The sequence below is a fragment of the Panthera leo genome, chromosome A1, assembly GCF_018350215.1.
Source record: "Panthera leo isolate Ple1 chromosome A1, P.leo_Ple1_pat1.1, whole genome shotgun sequence".
Lineage (NCBI taxonomy): Eukaryota > Metazoa > Chordata > Mammalia > Carnivora > Felidae > Panthera > Panthera leo.
In genome coordinates, this window is record NC_056679.1 from 86,048,249 (window position 1) to 86,072,354 (window position 24,106).

The 24,106-nt window shown below is 35.4% G+C and overlaps 1 protein-coding gene across 3 annotated transcripts in view; it reads right to left on the reverse strand.

Annotated features, from left to right (window-relative positions):
- The window catches only part of LOC122215721 (butyrophilin subfamily 1 member A1-like), a 76,643-nt gene extending 54,159 nt beyond the window's left edge, over positions 1–22,484 (reverse strand). For all 3 annotated transcript variants that reach the window (XM_042931419.1, XM_042931414.1, XM_042931425.1), the window contains exons 1-4: positions 22,294–22,484; positions 11,041–11,388; positions 5,060–5,341; positions 2,995–3,108 (exon numbers count right to left, since the gene is read on the reverse strand). In XM_042931419.1, coding sequence (XP_042787353.1) covers positions 2,995–3,108; positions 5,060–5,341; positions 11,041–11,388; positions 22,294–22,360 — 811 coding nt within the window. In that variant the 5' untranslated portion in view covers positions 22,361–22,484. The remainder of the gene's footprint in view (positions 1–2,994; positions 3,109–5,059; positions 5,342–11,040; positions 11,389–22,293) is intronic.
- Positions 22,485–24,106: the final 1,622 nt, after the last annotated feature.

The following is a 24,106-nucleotide window of genomic DNA, read 5'->3' on the forward strand; positions in this document are numbered from 1 at the left end:
AAGACCTGTACTCTGAAAACTATAAAATACAGATTATAGAAATTTAGATGACAGAAACAAATGGAAAGATATTCCATGCTCCTGGATTGGAAGAATTAATACTGCTAAAATATCCATATTACCCAAATCAAAATACAGATTCAATGTAATCCCTATCAAAATACCAATAGCAATTTCTCATAAGACAAATAATTATAAAATGTATGGAACCACACAACACTTTGAATACCCAAAGTAATGTTGAGAAAGAAAAACAAAGCTGGATATATCACAATCCAAGATTTTAAAATTATGCCACAAAGCTGTAATAACTAAAAAAGTATTTTATTGATACACAAAAAAGAAAGAAACCCACAAATCGATGGAACTAAAGAGAGAGCCCAGAAATAAACCTATGCTTCTTTGGTCAGTTAATTTATGACAACGGAGGCAAGATTACACGATAGGAGAAAAAAAATCTTCCTCAATAAATGGCCTGGGTAAACTGAATAACTATATGCAAACAAATGAAACTGACTCACTTTCTTACACCGTACCAAAAATAAAAATAAATTAAAGACCTATATCTGAGGTCTGAAACCATAAAGCTCCTGGAAGAAAACATAGGCAGCAATCTCTTTGATATTGATCTTAGCAACGTATTAATGGATATGTCTGCTAAGACAAGGTCAACAAAAGCAAAAAGTACACTACTAGGACTGTACCAAAAAAAAAAAAAAAATGTGCAGTAAAGGAAACTATCAACAAAGCAAAAGGCAACCTACTGAATGGGAGAAGATACTTGTAAGTGATATTTCTGATAAGGGCTTAATATCTAAAATATCTAAAAGAAATCAGCAAAAAAAAAAGGAAGAAAAAGAAAATGAGTAATTCATTTAAAAAATGAGCAGATTATCTGAATAGAAAGTTTTCCAAGATGGCCAACAGACACATATAATAATCGTCAACCGCCTCGCTAATCATCAGTGAAATGCAATTCAAAACCAGGCAATGTTTTCTGACACCTATCACAATGACTAGTATCAAAAATATAATAAATACTAAGTGTTGGCAAGGATATGGAGAAAAGAGAACCCTAGTGCACTATTGGTGGGAAGCTAAATTTGTGCAGCCACTGTGGAAAATATCAGGAAGTTTCTTTATGAAATTAAAAATAGAAATACGGTAAAATTAAGTAATTCCACTATTGGGTATTTAACCCCCCAGAAATGGAAAAAGTAATTCAAAAATATATATGCTCTACTATGTTTATTGCAGTATTATTTACAACACCCAAGATATGGAAATATCCTAAATGCCTTGGAAAGATGAAAGAATAAATATTATTTATACAATGGATTATTATTCAGCCAAAAATAATAATAAGATCATGCCATTTGCAACAACATGGATGAAACTAGAGGGTATTTTGGTGAGATGTCAGACAAAGAAAAAATACATATGATTTCAATTATGTGTGGAAAACAAAACAAAACAAAACAAACAAATAAAAGAGAACCAGACCATAAATACAGAGAACACACTGGTTGTTGCAGGACTGGAGGAGGAAGAGGTGAAAGGGAGTGGGAGGTATGGGCTTCCAGTTATGAACTGAGTAAGTCTCATGAATGAAAGGTACAGCTTAAGTAATATAATTTATGTATAGTAATAGCTGTTAGTGACAGATGGTTGCTACACTTTTGGTGAACAAAGCATAATGTGAAGAGTTCTTGAATCAATCTGTTGTAGACCTGGAACTAATGTAGTATTGTCAGCTATACATTTTTATTAAGTTTTTCATTTTAATTCCAGTACAGTAACAATTGTTTTCAATTAAATAAAATTTATCAGCTATGCTCTAACTGATAAATACCATTTTTCTGCCATGAAAATATATTTCTCACATTTTTAGAAAAAAAAACTATTTTTTTTCATATTGACCAAGTAGACAGTATTGGATATTTAAAGGGATTTCTAAGTTGTATAAAAATTTAGGAGTATGAACTATATCATTTTTGTGAACTGACAGGTGATGAGAGAAGAACTTTAACACAATGCAATGCTTCTCTTCATGGTCAGGGTTTTGTGTTTTTTGTTTGTTTGTTTTGTTTTGTTTTGTTTTGTTGTTTGTTTGCTTGTTTTGTTTTACTTTGATCACTGCCCTGATTCTCTTCTCCTACCTAGTGGAGGTAAATCACATTGGCAGGAAAGTAACCTTCAAGATACTGGAAATTCAATCAATGAAGTACAAATGTAAATAGAAATATATCATAGTTCTACAGGAATAATGACCTAAGCCTGTCTACAGCACAAATATTATTTCTGAACAGAGCATTTCTTTAAAGAACTCACTGAACACATTGAGAGTGAGGGACAGAAGTGCCACAGGCTGTGGGTAGCCAGGCCTATGTAGAGAAACGTAATCAAGCCAGAGCACAGAAAAATGGGTTCTTATGATGCATTATTTTCTAGGGACTGGAGAAAGGCAGTCACAGGCACTCATGGCCTGGAAAAAGCTCTAATCTGTTAATATCTTCTCGCTTTTGCTCACAAAGAAATGTTCTGAATACTGCTATACTGATTTCTGCCCCCTCTCCCAATATTAGAGAAAAATGGCATTCTGATGACAGAAAAAAAAAAAAAAAACATCCTAATGCTACACTAAGATTTCAGTTAAATTATATTGTAGAGAATTTGATTATCTCTGAGTGCATATATAAACACATAAACAAAGCATTATATAATCTTGTTTCTGAACCCACAAATTTAAGTGTCAGTTCATAAACAAACCAAGCATGTTTTTTTTTTTCCTTGATGAAGTAATTGACCTTCATCAGATAACCTCTAGTTTCTGACAAACATTCAAAGCTATAAGTTTGTGGATGAGTCTGTTCAGGTTTTCTTATTCCCAATTTTAAATGCTAAAGACCACCTACAGATCATTTATGAATTTTTTGTTACTGTTATATTCTAATTCTTCCAAAAATGAGCCAATTCACCATTTTTTAAGTTTACCTTTGGCTTTTCGGGTACACACAAATAAAACACTGATTGTTGCACCAAAGGCCAGGAGAGACAGGAAAACTGCAAACCCCACTGCCCAAGGACAGTCCTCAGGAAACAAGGTATCTGAAAAATATAAAATTTCTCACTTAGTATCCAGCTTGCTATCAGAGACTTGGCTGTTGGGAACAAATCCCTAGATATTTTCCTTTAGGTGACATTATGAGGAAGAGCACAGATTCTAAGCCTCATCTACCTCTCCCTGCAATTCTAAAGAATTTTGGAATATTAAAGAGGCTTCAGTTTCCTTTCCTGTTCTTGATATATGGAGACTCAGATGTTTATTTTATAAATTATCAAATGTTTTTATATGCTGAACACATACAAATAATTCATCAGGGATCCATGTACCTACAATCAAAATTTAACAAATATTATTATATTTGCAACAAATAATTCTCTTACAACAAATAAAAGTCTAAAAATGCATTTAAGTATTTTTTTCAACCTTTTCTCCATTATTTCTGCTACAGACCCCACACTGACTTTGCCATGTGTCTTTTCTATCTGATTATTTTCTATATAAATATATATGTGAGTTTGACAATATACCAATGAGTAAGAAGCATGTGGAGCTTTTCCAAAGATTAAAGGAAAAATTGTGACATCTTGGATGATAAGCTAAATGGAATTCATGTCTAGGTTCTTGAGACAGAGATTATTTCAATTCCCCATTTCTTATGAGATATCTGTCATCTCGCAAATAAAATCTGTAAAAATGAGTATCATTTTTATATTCTTTTATTTAATACTGTTACTTCAAAAGAGGTCCTGACTGAGTCACCCAGATGCCCCAAAATGTCTGTGTAATTTTTAATTGATGATCTCAAACATATATGTATATATAAATATATGAGCATTTTTAAAATGTTTTCTCTATCATGGTGTATGTGTTTGCTTCTTTCACATTTTCCACCTCAAGTTTTCTTTCTAACTAACTTAAACCAATGTGATGTCCCAAACCAAAGCACAAAGGAAATGTCACTTCACTTACTGATTAAAGGTGATACAAAAATTTATGCATTGTAGAAAAATATATTGTGGCTCGGTATTTTTCTAAGTAACGGGGATATAAAAAATAGATACAGTATCCTCAGAAGTTTATATTCATTCTAGGTAAATAGTGAAACATATAATCAAAATAATGTATGAGTAAAGAGGGCACTTAAGACAGAATAGCTTTCTGAGAGGTTAAGGTTAAATATAGAGGGAGCAGGAAGAAACCTTTGGTTAGAGGAAAAATAGAAGAAATGTGTCAATAACAGCCTACATGGGATATTGCATGGATGAATATGTTCTGGGAATGAATGAGGGGTAGGAATAATTGGAGGCAAAGGAAGACAGGGCTGAAGGATGAAGCTGGAAAGATTAGAAAGGACAAGAGATAAATAATGTTATTGACAGGCTACAATACTTCAAATAAGGATATTTGTATATCCAGGAAATTGGAAGAGATCACATGGGCAAACTATTTCTTTGAACTGCCACTTTGGATAATTATTGGAATGTCTGAGCTCTTCTCTGCCTGTGCTATTAATCATAAGAGTTAATACTCATAACAACTTTATGAGGTAGACACTATGATTATCCATATTTAACACATGAGAACTAAGCACAGGCAGGTCAATAGTTACTCACGACCATGAAGCTGATAAATGGCACTGCCAGAATTCAAATTCATTTTGAAAGATGGGAGAAAACAGAAAATTGTGAAAAGATGCTTTCCCTAGGCAGTGGGATTAGGAGAAGTTTAGAAAGAACTTTGATGGTTTCCTCAAAAATGTTATTACTTTTTTCCACTCATGTATTCATCTGCATAAAGTAGAAGAATGACATTTCCATCATAAGAGGAAATATAAAACAAGACAGAATGTGACTTTTTCCAGGTTCTCTGCATTAAAATTTAGAAATGGATAAATTAGAATATCCTTCTGGTGTGTCAGTCATAGGTCTTTACCAGTAAGAACTTCCTGATCAGCAGGGACTTCTCAAGATATCAACTTTGGAGGAAACTGACCTGCTACGGAGACATGCACCTCCTTCTCCACACTGAGTATTAGGTTCCTTATAACACAGGACACATCTGCTCTTGAATTTTTATCAACTGTGATAGACGATTCCACATGAAACAGTCCATTTTCTTCTATTTTCTTTGTCTCAAAGGCTGGTGCCAAGCGTAGGCCTTGAAGGTCCCTCCATTGTACCTCAGGCTCTGGATACCACCCCATGGATGTGCAGGTCATCTTCATGTCCATCCTATTGCCAGGCTCAATGTGAATATGAGGAGCTGTACCCGAGACTAGGAAAGCCAAAGAGAGACAGAGAAAGTACGCATCTCCAAGAGTTTTCTTGCCAGTTTACATTTTAATTAACTTCTATGAAGTTCAACTTTCTTATTCATAAAAGAGAGTTAGAAAAATAACTAAGCCAAAGAACTTTGGGGAAAAAATCAGCTGTATCAGCATTTAATAAAGTACCCACATACCAAGCATGTCTGTATTGTTTTCCTTTGCCGCCCTCCCAGTTGAAACATCACTGATTATATTATTTGATGATTCTTAAAGTTGGTTAGAAGAATGTGGCACCTGGGTGGCTCACTTGGTTGAGTGTCCAACTTTGGCTCAGGTCATGAACTCATAGTTCATGGGTTGGAACCCCATATCGAGTTCTGTGCTGACAGCTCAGAGCCTGCTGACTGCTCTGGATTCTGTGTCTCCTTCTATCTTTGCCCCTCTCTGGATCATTCATATTCTCTCTCTCTCTCTCTCTCTCTCTCTCTCTCTCTCTCTCAAAAATAAATATTTTTAAAAAACTAAGTTGAGTGGAAAAACTATCAATTAATTTGCAGTCACTGAATTTAAAGGAACACAGGATGGTTTTCTGTAGTAAATTTGTAGTCACTTTACAATTGTCTTTTAATGCCTAACTCTAAAGAAGTTATTTTTAAATAAATAACTTCTCATGACTTTGGGAGTGCTATGATCATCAATGTGGTCCAAATAACTAGCTACAGGTCGTTCCTGAGCACCCGAAATTTTGTTAGAAAATGAATTTCATATTTTAGTCAATTAAATTCATTCCAACTAAATTTAAATTTAAGAGAAATATGCAGTTAGCAGCTGCTATTTTGGATAGAACATTTTGGGGAATAATATAAGTTTTAACTATGAATATCCCAGTCCCGTTTAAGACTGAATGTTCCAAACCACCTTACATTTAAAAGTGGCCTTGATATGCTGATAGAAGTGTTGTGAAATGGAAATGATATATGTGCTTTCTGGAATATTTCCCTCAGAGAAAGGAGATACACTTTTTTCCTTCATTTTTTCTCACTTCTCAAGGACTGGAGCACAGACAGTTCCTATGAATCATCTTAAAAGGTGAATTTTGTGGATATGGCAAAACATCAAGTTAAGAGAGATGTGTAAACCTCACAGTGTGTACCTACTCTTCCAGTTCTAGTTCCTTTATCCCTGTACCACAGGAGAAATTCTGGTTTAAGCTACCGTGTGTTGAGTTCATTGAATAGTAGTGTAGCATTCTGTACAGTATTATGTACAGTAACTATTACAGTCTATTACAAAAAATAAAATTTACTAGGACAAAACTATCCTTGTTTTGTGTTGAATTTTGTCTTCTATAAGATATGTTCAAATCTTAATCCTTAATATCTGTGCATTTATTTGGATGCCTTCTGTACATGTAATTAGTAAAAATGAAATTATACTGGAATAGATGGGTCTTAATCCAAAAGGATTATGGTCTATGTGAAAAGAAAGGAATTTAGGCACAGAGACACAGGGAAACTGGTCCTTTGAAGATAGAGCCAGAGATTGGAATGATCCCAACAAAAGCAGAGGAATGCCTGGGCCACAAGAAGCTGTCAGAGGCAAAGAATCATTCTCCTTAGATGCTTCCAATGGACCATAACCTTGATAACGCTTTGATTGTGGACTCTGGCCTCCAGAATTGTGAGAAAATAAATGTCTTTTGTTTTCAGTCCATCACATTTGTGGTAATTTGTTATGATAGTCATCCTAGGAAGTTTATGAAGGAAAATTATCCAATGATCTCTGATATTGCATGGATGGCCAAACCCTTAACACCATTTGGTGACTAGTATATAGTGTGTCAAGTCAGTAATGACCTAAGTGGCAGAGTGGTGCCGACCAGTGCTAGTACTGATACATGGAATTCTCAGAATGCAATGGCTTTGAGAATCAGTAGAGCATCATGCTTATGAGAATAGGCTCTGTAGTCAAAGAGTTACACTTGTACTTGCTGGGACTAGTGACCCAGTGTATCTAATGATTCAATCTCCCTGTGCCTCCATTCCCTTTTTATAAAACCAGGAAAAAAAAGAGTCTCAACACATATGAAGACTATAAATATTACTCCATATATAGTGCTTACTATGTTGTAATAAATATTATTCATCTTAAAGAAATAATAAATTAAGAATACAAAGAAAATATGGTTTTCATTTGCTGGATCCTTCAATTTGAAAGGCCATCCATTGTATTTCATGTGTTTAGGCTGGTTGCTACGAGTTGAAGGGAAATGGGTAATTTCTAAAGAGAAGATTATATTTGGCAGGTCTTTGTAGAAACACAATAAATGCTTAATTCATATCTTATTTTCTATAGAGAGAAAAGTTGTATTTCGAATTATGCTATTCTGTTTGCCTTACTAAATTTGGGAGCTAAGGGTAGAACACAACCTCTGGGTCTGGCATCAATTAAAAATAGGATTGGAAATTAGGGGTGTTGGGTATGGATAATTTCACAGGCTTGAAAAATGTGTTCCAAGTGCTGCCTTAGCCATTAATGTTCTCTTATGAATTATCAAGTCAAGACTGAAGGGTCAAAGTGGAGAAAAGTTTGCCAGCAGGTGAGTAAACTAGGTCACCATGGTTCTACTTTCATGGGTTTCTAATGGGCATACTTGAGGCCTATATGTTTTCTGACATAGCACAGGCTGAGTTTAATACATATTGTATCTATTTTGAGAGTCTGGGATTTGTATTGTCTTATGACCATGGCAGGGAGAGAAATCTCATAGTTTTCACCATTATGACACCATCTGATTATGTTACCTAATATCAGGGCCTTCATTTTTATCTCTTATCTCCTAGAAAATATTTTGGTTATGTTTTCAACCTATATTTGTGGTTGCCTTAATAGTTATTGATTGATAGATTTGCTTACCTATACTCTACAACTATCAAACAGATAGTAGAAGTTAGTCATGCTTATTGTATTTAAGTAGAATTTAATGTAGGTGTTCACTGCAGTTGTGGGTTCTGCAGAAATTCTGTTACCCAGAACCTCCTGGGTATTTAAACATAACAGGAAATGAGTTGGTTCCATTTGACTCAAGATACAGAAGAATCTTTTCTCTAGGAGATAGTATAGAATTCTTGAGCTGCCTGCAGAGACTGCATCCTTATCAGAACTGATTACTGACCCTGAGAAAAATGTTATTCCTCCATGAAGGAGAGATATTTCAAAGAAATTCATGACAAAAATCATAGTAACTAAGGCAATCACAGAAAAATATGAGGTATCCAGCTAGAGAAAACCAAGGACTTGGTCTCAAGATCTGGCACAAATGAAAACTATAAAGTCACACAGCACCAGATATTATTTTGCAGTGGATATGAGATTGGAAACAAATGGATCCATCCCAGGATGAACTACACAAGCTCATGGATAATTCATCTGGAAGAGGTAAGAACATCAGAGCATTTTATCAATATAGGACTTTATTTTTCTTATTTATAATGAATGAGGATTGCAGGTCCAAAAATGAGATATCTCCCATTAAAATCAACAAAATGTGGCAAAAAAGCAGCACACCTACATTTTAGTAGTACAGAAGTCTTTTTTTTTTTTTTTTGGAAAAAAATCTGGATTCTTAAAAGCTTATTTGTAATCACTTATTATGTCAATATTTAGATACCAGTTTATTTTACAATAGGCCAGAGGATGATATAATTTCTTAAGAATTTAAAAGTACACATATTTTCATTAATATCTAAAGTCAAAGGTTGTTTATGCAAATATTTTACTTAGTTCAAATATTAAATCCACATATTTGTACTGCCCACAGGAAACAAGAGAAAAGCCAAACAAGAGAAAAACCAAATATCTTTGGATGATGTGGGGTCTTCTGGGCTTCATAAAAAAGATGGGTGGAATGCATACTTTTTTTAAAATATATATTCACAGTGCAAATTAAAGTGCTTGGCACTGGCTTTTTGTGCTTAGGTAGCAAATACAACTTCCCTTGCATAAATGATTTGGAACAAACAATGAACTCATTGTATAATGATGTATAATAAAAACTCATGTACAAGATATAAGAGATGCGGGAAGGTGTGTCAGTTAACCATTGTTGAAGCTCAAAACAAATTCAATCACAAGGATGACGTCAGAGTTTAGTGCCAAGAGCATCAAGGTAGGAAATGCACTCTTCTAAAGACTGGGTTAAAAAGGACACATAGTGGAAATTTGTTTTCTATTTAGTGGTAGAGTTACTCTCAACAAGGAGCAAGTAAAGAAATTGAGATAAAGAAATTGAGATGATTCTGAGGAATGACATATTGTTCGTTGCAGAAGCAATTACAGTTTTCAAATCCAAAGCCCTTGATAAGAGTTTATCCAAAGTTTAGGAAATGTTTGTAGGATTTATAGAAGTGGATGTCTAACTCCTGGATTGCTTCAGAAGTTACCACAATAGAGTGAAAGATCCCTGTTCAAAAGGGAAAACTTAATGAATGAATGAATGAAAGAATGAATATAATTGGTTTCATTCATGCCTCTTAGTGACTGGTTAAATGTCTCCAGTACACTGAAAGTCATTTGCATACAATAGACACTTGCAGTGAAGAACGCGAGTATACTTGCATAAAAAGCAGATATTCTTTAAATTCAGGAAGGAATCTCAGAAGGAGGTTACTATTCTTTCCATGATTCATCAGAAATACTATCAGAGGATGTGTGGCTCAAAATGTCTGGTTACAAAAATGGTAACTCAAAAAGGTGTTTAAAACTTGCAGGCGAGTGTCTTTGCACATGCTCCCCTTTAATTTATGAATAATTATAGAAGAACACATCCTTTATTGTGTAAACATGGAATAAGGGTTACTTGGGACCTATGCACAATTGTCACTAAATAAGAGGAAGGAGCATTTGCACACAGGTCAGGGAGTTCTGAAGGAAAACGTTTTCCTGCCTTTGGGAGGAAGGTCAATATTGTCTCTTTCATTATATTGGGTTAGTTTATCTTATGTCCATTGTAAGAAAGATGATACAAAAACTCATCTGCTGAGCTCAGTAAAGGCCCTATAATGTCTATAGAGAAAATGGTGTTTCAGGCTCAGTGTGTGGTTGAATTACAGTCCTTCCTTAGTCTTTCACTATGGCAATATAGTTTTGTGGGGTTTTTCTTGTTTTGTTTTGGGGTGTGTGTGTGTGTGTGTGTGTGTGTGTGTGTGTGTGTTTTGGTCAATATCTGAGCACGAGTGAGATCTAAGGGGACAAATTATGCAGGGATCTGAATAAAGAAGGATGTCATACTAAATAGTGAACAAGACCACATGTGACTGGGCTTTTCCCAGAGTGGGTAGCAGCAAGGTGTAGAAAACGTAGCCAGAGGGCAGGCTACTCAGATTCTTTCTGTCTCTTTTAACTCCCTCTGAAATTTAGAAGATAGACTAAGATACACTTCTGGGACTCTTCTGAGATAGAACATACTATAATACCTACTTTTTCTTTTCTTCAAAGAAATTATGTTGACAAATGATTAAAATGTGTTTTTACTACCACCCAAGAATGTTGAGGCAGACTGATTAGATTGCATATTTAACTTTCTTAGCATTCAGTCATAGTGTTTGTATAGATTTAGCCACCTCTATTCATATACAACACTACTTTAGACTGCTGATGGAAACAAAATAATACAATTTGGACAGTAGTTTTAATTGCAAAGACTCACCTGTGACCAACACTTTGAACTGTGCTTTATTGTAGAATGTAGAGCTTTCAAAGAAACACACATACTCCCCTTCATCTGAAGGTCTGATGTAATGGATCCTTAGGGCAACAAGCCCTTTGGTAATATTCTCCTTCAGGAACTTGGTCCTCCCTTGGTACTCTGGCATTTGCTGGTCCATATGATCCTGGGAAGTCCCATAATAATGCACCAGGCCTGAAGGATCATTTCGGTACCATCTCACTTCCATGTTCTGAGCATTTATTGATGGGTTGAGATGACAGGAAACCACAACCTCTTCCCCAACAAAGGCAATGACTGGTGCTCTTGGTCCTATGACCTGGAATTGCCCTGGAAATAATTTTTAAAACAATGGAATCATTACTGAGACCTTGACAAGCATGGTTGTGGCCATCTGATCAGTAAAAAATTAGACCAGTTTAATTAACATAGGAAATTGTAGATGATTAATGAACAGATTTCAAATAAAGCTGTCCAGGGGTGCCTGGGTGGCTCAGATGGGTGAGCGTCTGACTTCAGCTCAGGTCATGATCTCATGGTTCTTAGTTCGAGCCATGCAACAGACTCTTCTCTGACAGCCCAGAGTCTGGAGCCTGCTTCAGATTCTGCATCTCCTTCTCTCCCTCCCCCACTCACACTGTGTCTCTCAAAAATAAATAAATGTTAAAAACAAAAAAAATAAAAAATAAAATAAAATATAGATCCCCAAATACACTGTTAGCATAAAAGATAATACAGAACATAATGCCAACATGCAATAGTCATTTGATCTTAAAAAAAAATATTAATTGTTTTTCCCTTTTCCTAGGATTAGAATTCAAATTATATAAATCTCATTGTTTATGGCTTATAAAAATTTCATGTGTTATAGAATATATTATCATTTAACACATGAAAGTATTGAGTCAGTCAACAATTAATAATTGAGTCAATGATTAATGGATTCAGTAAATGTTAAATTGCCCCTAAATACTTATTCTTTGTTAGATTGTATGATCTAAGTATTCTAATAGTAATACCCAAATGTTTCCTTGCTTTACACCATGTGTTATATAATATAATCTATAAAGAAATATAAGATGAAACTATTAAAACTTAAGTGGTTATGTTAAGAAAGAACATAATTCTATTCATAATATTTACCCAGTTTAGAACATAAGTATGAGATCCTGTCTACAACATAAATTTTCTAGAATTTTACTGTAAGTTCTCTCTGAGTATAGGCATAAAGAGTAACCATTGGTTAAAACCAATCTTAAAACAATAAATTTTACCTGGCTTATATATTTTAAAAGGCTACATAATCTTTTGTTCCAATATTGAAATTCAAATATATTTTTTAAATGTTTATTTATTTATTTTTGAGAGAGAGAGCAGGAAGCGTCATGGAGAAAAGAGATAGAGACTCCAAAGCAGGCTCCATGCTGTCAGCACAGAGACTGATGGCAGTTCTCCATGTCAGGCTCGAAATCATAAATCGTGAGATCATGACTTGAACCGAAATTAAGAGTCAGACGCTTAACTGACTGAGCCACCCAAGTCACCCATCGAATATATCTTTCTTAAGGATGGAGGGCTATCATTCTGAAATGTAAACATCAAACATGATAGTACCACTTTCACTCTGTCACTGTGTATGTTTAACCTAGGCATGCATGGCTCCAAGTTCAAACTGCTCACATGTCATTAATGTAAGGAAAGTTGTACAGATAAACACACTAATAACTAAATGAATTTAAAACAAAATTTACTTTCATATTATTATTCTTAAGTATCAGTTTTTATCATATATTTTGAGATATGCAAGTAATGGACTAAACCAGCTTGGCTGGAAAAGTGGGCTAGGTTTCTTTCTCTCTTGAAACCTTACTGACTGTTCCACGACAAATTTCATTAGCAGATTGCTTACAATGTCATTGCAGTATGGTTTGGTGTTATTATTATTATTGTCATTATTATTATTATGTTTAAGTTTATTTATTTATTTTGAGAGAGAGCATGAGCAGGGGATGGGCGGAGAGAAACATTAAGAGAGAGAATCCCAAGCAGGCTCAACACTATCAGGGAGAGCACAATGTGAAGCTCAATCTCAGTTAGATCATGACCTGAGCTGAAATCAAGAGATTGAAAGTACTTCTACCCTAGGTATATGATGCTTAATATGATATCAAATAGCTGCCCCTTCTTAACAACCTATGCCTTATCCATTAATACTAGACCTTGAGGCTATTACTAGTTGCCAAATATATTGACTCCTTCAAAATGGAAAGAAATCACACTCTTTGTGGCATTTCAGTCCATTCATCAACACCTGTTGTAGCCTAGGATACAATAGGGCAGTGAAAATTTGAACATTCCTTTTCAGGTAGTACAAAAGTATCAGAGTGGTCACCAAAGAAGGATGCCTCCCACCACTCTGATCCCAGGAACCTTCACCAATATTCATGATGTGGTGGCATTCAGAGCTGAGGGGGATTTTGGTAATGGACTCCTAGATTGTTAATGTGATCTCCTTGTTTTCTATGAATCGACCATGTGATCAACTTCCTCACTCCCAAAGGATTTTCCCTTCAGGCTGTCTCCTAACACACTGGGGTGACCTTGGACAACAGGATTTAAGGAAGCATCTCATCTTCAGTAATAGTGCCTGGCCTCAACATTCTCTGAAGAATGATGAAAATTGGTCCATTAATGGGACCTTCAAATTCAATACTATTTATAGATTAGACCTTCTTTGTAGGTTTCAGGGAAAATGGAACAAAATCACATTTGGTCAGATCTTTATGGCCCCGTGCCACAAGGATGATCTGTCTATACTCCTTTACGGGGACTAAAGACAACTTCTTCTTACCCATTTGCATCAGTTCTTCTACTTCTGTTAATTTACCACATCACTTGTGTTCTGTCATGTTTTCTATGCACCCCCACCTTGTCTCTCTTATAAACACTTTGCTAACAAGATCCTATACATGCCTGCTGTGTTTTTCCTAACTCACTAGCTTCCTTCTTGTTTCTTCTTCTGTTATGTGGGATCAGGAATAGATTTTGAGAGTCCTGGAGGAATATTTCCTGAGTCTTGTTCTCAGTGGACTTTTCTCCTTCATTTATCTACTAGATTAATGGCTATGCTAATTGCAGCCAATTATCTGTTTCAGCTACCTCTGGACAGGGAATTTAAGGAGTATTCCCAAGCAGATGCCAAAATTCCTTTTGTTTCAGGGAGGTTCCCTGATCTCTACAGCTCAACATGGACTGCCTATTTTCACTTTTTGTTGGAGAAAATAAATGTGTGTCTGCCCTGACTTCTCTATCTTGACATGAGCTGCCTTTTTTTCACTTTTGTTGGAGGAAAGAAATATGTGTATGTTCCTGTATGAGCTGATGAGCTTTAGGACTAGAAGTCCTCTTTGCACTCTGGGTTTGATCCTCCCCCAGATTACTGGTAGTGCCTCACCTCTTCTGCCTCCACCTGCTCCTCCTCCCGTTTCTGCAACACAGTGGGTGCAGTGTGCATAACTCTCCTGGACCAGTCTCCATGCATCCAGTGCCATTGGCTCTTGCTCCTTCTACCCTTGCTATCGAGGAGCAAAGAGCACCCCAAGCTGTTGCAACACCTTCTTGTCAAGTTCAAACTGGATATGTCCCCAGTCATCATGAAAGGGCCCAAGGGTTCTCTTGGACTTAAACTGCCCACTTCCTCTCCCCAAAGACGCCTCAGGTCAACATGCACAGTGGGGACAAGTGGATTGTCTCTGAAGTCGACCTAGGTGCAACATATTCTGTATTTAAACTCAAATAAGTTTGTTAGTTTAACTAAGGAAGACTTGTCTTTACAGTTATCAGCATTAGGGGTGCCTGGGTGGCTCAGTTGGTTAAGTGTCTGACTTCAGCTCATGATTTCACAGTTCGTGGGTTCAAGCCCTGCATTGGGCTCTGTGCTGACAGCTCAGAGCCTGGAGCCTGCTTTGGATTCTCTGTCTCCCTCTCTCTGTGTTCCTCTCCCGATCATTCTCTCTCTCTCTCTCTCTCTCTCTCTCTCTCTCTCTCTCTCTCTCTCTCTCCCCTTCAAAAATAAATAAAAACATTAAAAAATTAGAGTTATCAGCATTAAATATATAACTTTTATTCTACCAAGGCTTACTAAGTGTGAAATAAGCTCATGTGATTTCTGTTGTAATTTGTCAGCAAAATAAATAAATAAATAAATAACTTAAAAAGATGTTTGTTTCATCTCTCTTAAACTTTTCATGGATAATTTAAAAAAATGAAATAAATTAAAAGGTTTACACATAAAAGTTTTCATAGCTTTCAAAATCTTTGGTCACTTAAAATTTGAATTTTAGCTAAATTAAATGATAAAATTGGACTGAATTCACTGGATATGTAAGTCTTGTCCAAATAATGTAGAAAAGCATTGATTACTGAACATAGGTTTGTGTTTTGGGGTTTTTCTTGCAGAGAAACTGAAGATATTTGGGCCTGTTGGTAAATATGTGGTATGCTTTATTGAAAGAATACTATGGAAAACGTTTTTAGAATTATACAAGGTAAGCATGAATTTCCTATCTTAAGAATTCTGGAGGAACAGTTCACAATTGTTTCCTATTTAACTTTAACTGTACACTAAAGCTTCTAAAAATAAAATTCTGCTAAATGTAATGAGGACTGATGGAAATAAGGGAAGAAACTATGTATTTAAGAAAAGATGAGTTTTTAATAAGAAAGGCATAAGGAATGAGGACAAATATTGTTGAGGGAAAAATAATGTAATTTTATCCTAAAATGAGACCGGTTGTTTAGAGAAAACAGGCTTAGGACAAATTCTGAATGAAAAAGAAAGCTGTAGTACGTTTGTGAAGGAGAATCTTTGGAAAATAATTTTATATGTGGTTAAGTTTGAAATAAATGGAATTTAAGGCACACTGGTATAAGTTTGAAAATGTTTCTCCTCATTTTTAAAAAGACTTTTTTTTTTTAATTTAGATTGCTGGTCTGCTCATGATAAAGAAAATAAAGAAAGGGGCTTTTCTCTTTTGTCTACCCAGAATACCAGTGTTTTTCTTTATCTGCCCTGAAAACCAAAACTTCTATGTTTTATCTTTATCAGGTCTTTGATTACTTAAGAAATTGCCTGCCTGGGTGGGTAGATAGAACATGGGACTCTTGAACTCAGGGTTGTGAGTTCAAACACCACAGTGGGTGTGGAACCTATTAAAAGAAAAAAAAAAAAAAAAAAGAACCTTAAGACTTTCCAGTGTTGAAATACTATAGTATTGCTAACTGATATATGATTTCCTAATAGGGTCCATTATTGTCACCTTGGTTAAATATAAATATTAGATTTGTAATGATCTATAACACTTTTTAGGAATGTGCTTAAAACTTTCTGAGGGTTTTAACAAGCTTTACAAGATTTAATTATACAGGAAGTTTTCTTTTTTTTCTTTTTTTTTTTATTTCAAATTACATTTGTTTATTTGGTATTTGAAGTTACTTGGACGACATTTTCAAACCAATAATGATAATCTTTAGATTGTATTTTATGGATAAATCTATAATTATTCTAGGAAATATATGAAATTCCTGAAGTTTCTATGTCCTCATAGAAAGTCATTGCTTGTATTATTGAAATTCTGTATGTCACAGAAATAACCAGATGTCCTTGCCAATTGCATTATAACAAATTTTCATACAAGATTTTTAACCATGTGCATTTCTGAGGGGTTTTATTTTGTCATTTATAATTATTATTTGAGTGTTATTGCAAAATGTGTTTCATCTTCAAGGAGATTCATAGAAAGGATTTTTTACAAATACAAGTTTTTGGTATCTTTAAAATCATAAAACTGACCCAGGTAAGATTTCCAGAACTAATGAGCAAGCTGCACTTAAAATGAACAAAAATTAAAAACACAAAATTGATTGAATTGAAAAAAATGATAGAATAATCCTTGTTGAATAAATGGAAGCATTTAAAATTTTCCCCTAATTGAATCCTCCAGAATTCAGAAACTCTTAGTGAGTGTTCTTTCTTCCATGGAAATTATAATTATTTGAATAAGTTTCATGAAAATCTGGTCTCCTCATATCAGGACACCACTGGAACATTGGTTATATTACCAAGACTTTATCTGAAGTGAAATATTTTAAACAGACATGCATAGACACATATATGACCAGACAGCTTTAAGGAATTAAGGTTGATGTTTTGAAGCCAATAACTCCCCTTGAGAATAATGGCCTGATATCTTGTTTAAGAGTTCCCAGCAGTCTTACCGGGTGAGCAGAGAACATCACTTCCAGGGACATCAAGTTTCTTGCATATATTGGATGAAATATATATCCAGGATAGATTGGATGATATATATTTCCAGGAGACCTCAAGAATAGGAATACACCAAAATATACAGGTATCGTAGGCAAGTGTGATGACAAATATTGGCTTGGCTCTGGCCTCAAGAGGCTATTAAGAGTTCAGTCTAGAGATTCCTCATAAAAAGTTCCAGAAAGATTAAAATCCAGCAAGATTTTAAAGGCTGTATATGGTCAATAACTATTCTTGGTGAGCTTATGTAAATAATTAACCCAATTTTGTCAAAACTGGAATTAATCTACAAGCAAATTAGCCTTGGTTTGGCTATCTCTGGAAATAAAGGAGAATGTAGAGAGAAAATACATGTTTTAATAACGTTTCCTTTTGGATGCTAGATTCCAGTTTTCATTAATTATCTTTAAGTGTTTGTTACTTGCCTAAACTAAACAACTTGAAGTAAAACAGAGAAAATGCCATAAGAGTTTGCATATAGACCATCTTCTAATTTGTTACTCTGTGGGGCTAATAACAGGTGTTCCATGGACATATGATTATTTAACATCTAGACAATAAAATAAACTCCCCAACAACTGTGTAAATTAGCTGTCAACTTGACCAATTCCATGTGGCTGAGATAACAAAATTGCTCTTTAAAAGTCAGAACACATCCCACTCTATGGGATTAGCTATGAATTTGTGGAGATAAAATCCTTAAAATTTGATTGGAGAATGAACTTGGTGATACCCTTATCTCACAGAGCAAATCATAGCCCACTTGCCAGTGATTCATTTCAAGTATAATATAGTTAAGTCTAGACATCAAGCAAAGAAGCTTTCTTCATAGTTTAATCCCTTAGTCATATTTATCCTTGGAGCCACCTCTATTGAACCAAGATTTCAGGTAGATGCTTTAGCCAAGCATACAGTGGCCATGTTTAACCAAACCCAACAGAAAGTCACCCCAGTCCCAGCACATATAGGGAAATTTCTATTAATAAAAATAATAGAGTTTCTTTTTTTATTATTTATTTTTGAGAATATGTGAGCAGGAGAGAGGCAGAGAAAGGGTGGGAGAGAATCCCAAGAAGGCACTGCACTGTTAACACAGAGCCTGATGTGGGGCTTAATCCCATGAACTGTGAGCTGAAATTAAGGGTTGGATGCTTAACCAACTGAAGCCACCCAGGAACCCCAAAATAATAATGTTTCTTGCTGTATTATGCTAAAAATTAGATGGGCCACTCCACGTCATAGGAGGCCTTTCTCTTATCCTTGAATTATCAAAATTTTAACTGAATATGCCAACCAACAGGTAGACTCATTACCACACTTTCTACATCTATGTAGTCTTTCCTATCAATACACTCAGGAAGGAATATATAAGATATGGGATGGATATATGAGGCTTACTCCCACAATAAAACAACTAAGCCAAGTGGTCCTTTTATGCTGGGAACAGAAAGAACATACACTTGATTCATGACCCTATGGTACTCACCAAAGCAATGGCTCCCCCCCCCAGAAGCCTGGGACCATACCATTATTTTGCCAGCAACCAATTGGTTTGCCACTGACTGGACAAGGCGACCAAATATCACGTGGCTGGCACTTAACAGAACACAGTTGCTATTTGGGCAAAATTAGTGGCCATAGCTTCCAGAAGGCTGGATTAGGAAATGGACTATAGGTTATGCATGGATACCTGGTTGTAGCATTAACTATCACAAGTCCAACTAATCTTCCATATCTAAAACAATAATGGGCAAGATACATATTTCTTTGGTATTACTATCTAGCATCTATTTTTCTTCCATCAGTAGTTTTAGATGTCATATAGCACATGGATGCCCTTGATAAATACACGATTATGGCCTTAAATAACACAAAATAGCTTTACATTATTAAACACTGAAGTAACTCAAAAGCATAAACAAATTCTACACAATAAAATGGCACTAGATAATTTAACAGCAGCATAACCACGAACATATGTCATTATTAAAGTGGAATGTTGCATCTACATTACACATTTTAACAAAACTATAACAGGATTACTTACTGATATAAATAACCAAATTGGTGCTCTTAAAACCCTACATTTGGGGTAATCAAGACTGGCTAAGATCCTGGTTGGATCTACCTGGTTGGCCCACACTAAAACATCTTCTTATCATAATTTTTAGTTTTATTACAGTAATAATCTTGAGATGTTGTATTTTTCACCTTGTTGTCTCCCATTATTGAGATACACACAACCTGTTCCTGTACCCTTTACCCATCAAATGGTCCTCTACTTGAAACAAATTCACCCTGAGGGCCACTTTAGACACTAAAGCAAGAGCCTTCTGTAATGATTACTTGGAGAACAGATAGTGACCAATTTTAGTCCATATGTAGTGACATCTCTACAATCCTTGTCAGGTTGCAGGTTGAAGAAGTTACAGATGATGAGCCCTTTGTCCTTCAAAAACCTTAATGATTTAAGCAATGAAAATTGGTCAGAGGGAAATGATGACAGCTAGAAGCAAAAAAATGTTCACCTTTAACCAAGAGAGCTTAGCTATGGCCTGCATAGTTGCAATAAGGATCAAATATGTGTTGGTTGCTACATTCTTAAAGAGAGTCATGACTGCCTGTGCATCTCATGAAAGTCAATATGGAGCTGAATGATATTCACCAGAGAAATCTTGCAAAAGTAATTTTGTGAGTAGAAATTTGAAGAAAATACTTATGACTCAGTGTACTTATACTCAAAATACTTATACTCAGTGTAGACCCTTTCCCCTTTGAGCACTAAGCATATAAACACCAGCTTCATACAGAAAAAGTGCAGCTCTTTCTGCCCATGGGTCCTGTCCCCATGCTACATAAATGAACTTACCAAGCTTCAATGTAAAATGTCTAAAATTTCTTTCTTGAGTGCCATGCTCAATGATCCTGCAACATGCTTAACAGAAGAACATTTTACCTACTCCCCTAACAAAAACTGCATCCCACTTCTCCTTTTTTGCAATTAAAGAGAAATTCACATTTGGCAAGATTCATAAGTAGTAAAGACCTGCTACAACATAGGATGTATACTTGACAATATTGTACTATGTGCACTTAGAAATTTGTTAAGAGGGATAACTCAAGTGTTATTCACACACACATACACACACACACATACACACACATACACATTTAAAATAACAGCATAGCAGGAGGAAAATTCTAGATATATTGATTAACTTGATTGTGGTGATTGTTACACAAGGGTTTGCATTTGTATTGTAAATTTTCACATGTTACCATTTCCTGATACCTCAACATGCCAACAGATTTGGGAGCACTTTTCCTAGGTGACCACAGGCACCACTGTGATAAGATGACCTTTGCCACAAATTCCCTGTCTTGCCCTTCTCAGACTAGGTCCTTTTGATATTCAAATGCAGAAATTTATTTGTGCCTTTTATTTATGGATCCCACCTTGATTCCAATAACGATACTTGCCAATGAGCTTTCCACTGTCTAGGCTCTCAAACTGCTTAGCTGACCCCCCTCCCCAGGCACTTTCTCTGTCTTTCTCAATGTAACCCTTTTCATGGAATAGGACTTTATCTAGGACATGTGAGAAAGACAAGCTTTGTTTTCCTGACCCTCTCCTGTATACCCTATGGTGGCTGCACCTTATTATTTTATGAAAGAAAACAAAATAGTGAATGTCCAAAATTACAAATTGTATATGTTAAATATTTGAATTTTATATATCAGTTTGATCTCTTTAAAACTAATTTTTAAGTAGAGAGCTTCACAGATATGATAGGTTACTTTTCCAGTTACGGCACACATTAATTTTCTAATGTACTAATTGTTTTCTTGTATTTTTAATAGATGATGTTTCTGAGGTAGTGGACTAGGATGCGGTTTTAGAATTTAAAATGGATCCCTTTTACTGCTTGGCAAAGTGTGTATACTTACCTTATTGTTCAATAGCCCCTTTTTCACTAAAATCAATATGAATATTCTCTACAAAATGTGTTGATATTCCACTGTTTACATTTGAATTCAAATGGAATATCGTGAACTTCTTTCAAATAACTTGCTGTCTGGCAAGTGCGTGTCTTCTCAATTGTACCAATTTCCTCACAGCACTATTTAAATACAAACTTTCTATATTGGAAGTAATATTCAAACTTATTTCAATGCACTCATGTAAGCATAAAGGCATTTATTAAGACCAAAAGTATTTAATAGCCCTACCAATGGTCATGAAGGGCATGGGTGCAACATGACCATGGGATCCCAAAGATTCTGACTGTAGGTTCTGGCAGCAGTGGATAGAGAGCATCTCTCAGGGCAGCAGACTGAGTTTCCTTTTCGAGGCTCAGCTTAGAAAATGCGCCACACATGGGGCGCCTGGGTGGCGCAGTCGGTTAAGCGTCCGACTTCAGCCAGGTCACGATCTCACGGTCCGTGAGTTCGAGCCCCGCGTCAGGCTCTGGGCTGATGGCTCAGAGCCTGGAGCCTGTTTCCGATTCTGTGTCTCCCTCTCTCTCTGTCCCTCCCTCGTTCATGCTCTGTCTCTCTCTGTCCCAAAAATAAATAAACGTTGAAAAAAAAAAAAGAAAAAAAAAAAAAGAAAATGCGCCACATAAACTAGGCAGGATTAATACCAGTATTTTGAATATTACTCATATATTATTTATATTAACAAATTACATTTGCATAATTATATGATTTTATTCTAAAAAGTGTAGAAAAGGAAAGGGACACAGGAAGGCAGAAAAAAAAAAAGATAAACTGAAATGAGAACAATTCTCAAGTCTTCACATCTAGATAATGGGAAAAAAGCTGAAGTCCAAGGAATGTTCTATGGAAAAAATGACTTCTGAGCGAAGACCCACGGTAGTGAAAAATAGTCGTTCCTCTGTCCTACTCACCTTCACCTGGCCGGGAAAGCAGAACTGAGAGAAGAAGGGTCCTGATGCTCACACAGAAAGGCTGCATCCCAGTCAGGGTCTCAGTCCTGGAAGGTCAGACCTCTATCCTCCCATGAACTATCATGCGTCACAGTCCTGAAGTTTGGTTCACTTATATTCACACCGTTTCTATAACAATGTGAATCTGATTCCCAAACAGAAAACTAACTTGTTATGCCAGTCACATAGGGGTAAGTGAGAGCAGGAAGTAAGTGGACTCTGAACAAACTGACTCATGCTTTAAATAGTAAAGACCAAATAAGGAAGAAGATTAAAGCAGGGTTACTGATAATAGGATGAAATAATCACCTTACCGAATGAAGAAAACTTTAACCCTAAACTCTTCATTTCAGTATCAAGATTGGTTTTCTGATTTAGAATTTGAACTACTTTTTTACTGTTTCAAGGAAAATGAAATTAGTGAGATTCAAGTTATCTTACTTGGCAGAAGGCAAGCATGAGCAGTGTCACATAATGCAGACAGAAGCTCTGTTTACAAGTACAGAGGTTGTGAGATGTGTAGACCAAAGCATCTGGAGAGAGAGGATCTTTCAGGAATGTGATTTAGCAGTGGAAAATTCGCCTTATTTGATCCTACATTTGGGAATAAGCATGGGAGCACCTGTGCTACATATTTTAGCCCTAATATACACACAAACATCATAAATGAAGAGTAAAAATGAAAAAAAAAATAAACTAGTTACAAAACGGGGCCAAACAACATAAACAGTCCGTCCTGTTTATGGTTACTTTGTTAGCTATAGAGAAGGAATAGGCATATAAATACTTGTATGAAAATATTTATGACATAATTAGCCATAAAGAAAATATGAAAGAAAACCTTGATGAGATATCACTACTCATATGTTGTAGCAAAAAACTTATTTTTTTCTTTTTATAAAAGAGCATTTTCTAATTTCAAAAACCCTTTCCTGTTGAAGACTTTTTGGAAATTAGAAGACACTCTTGACTTATTCATTGAACATTGTAGTTAGTATGTGCATTAATTTCTATATCCTTAAGCCACACTGATATTTAAAATAAATAAACTCTCAGAGATTGTGGTTTTCAGTCTGGCATGTAAGGAAAGAACGTGGAAGTCCTCACTCCAATTCTCACAACAAGACACACACAACACATACACACACAAACTCAAAGACAAACTGAAAAGGATCAACTCTTCTTTGGTCCATCAGAAAGTTGATATCACAGAGAAAACACCTGCTCCAAAGTTAATGACCAATAGATAGATATAGAGAATCAGTTTATTATGGTAGGAACCATCAAGAGAACTCAGGAAAAAAGTTAAACTGTAATGGATGAATGCTGGAGGTTTGAGATAGATAAACTTGAGAGTTAAATCTTAAAAGAAAGAACTCCTTCTTAAGGGGACCTATACAGTTTTCTGAATTTTACATCCAGGAGCTTTTCTAGATTATCATAGTGAAGACTGAAGAAAAATCTCCTCCATCATACAAACAGTAGGAAAAGTAAAAAAAAAAAAAAAAAGTGATAATTTTGAAATCTGCCTCAATCATCCTGTTCCTAAAAGGCTTGTTTGCAAAAGAAACTATTTTAACAAACCCTAAAAACTAGATTTACCAGAGCTTTAGCAAACTTGGGAGCAAAATACCCAGCTTCAGCCTAGCCCCTACTAACCATGCTGTCACACCTAAGGGTAGGAAAAGGGGGACAGCTTTGAAACTCTTATACAAAGTGTTGTGCAAAGCCACAGGCACACTAAAAGATTGGAACCTAATTATAGAAATAAAGT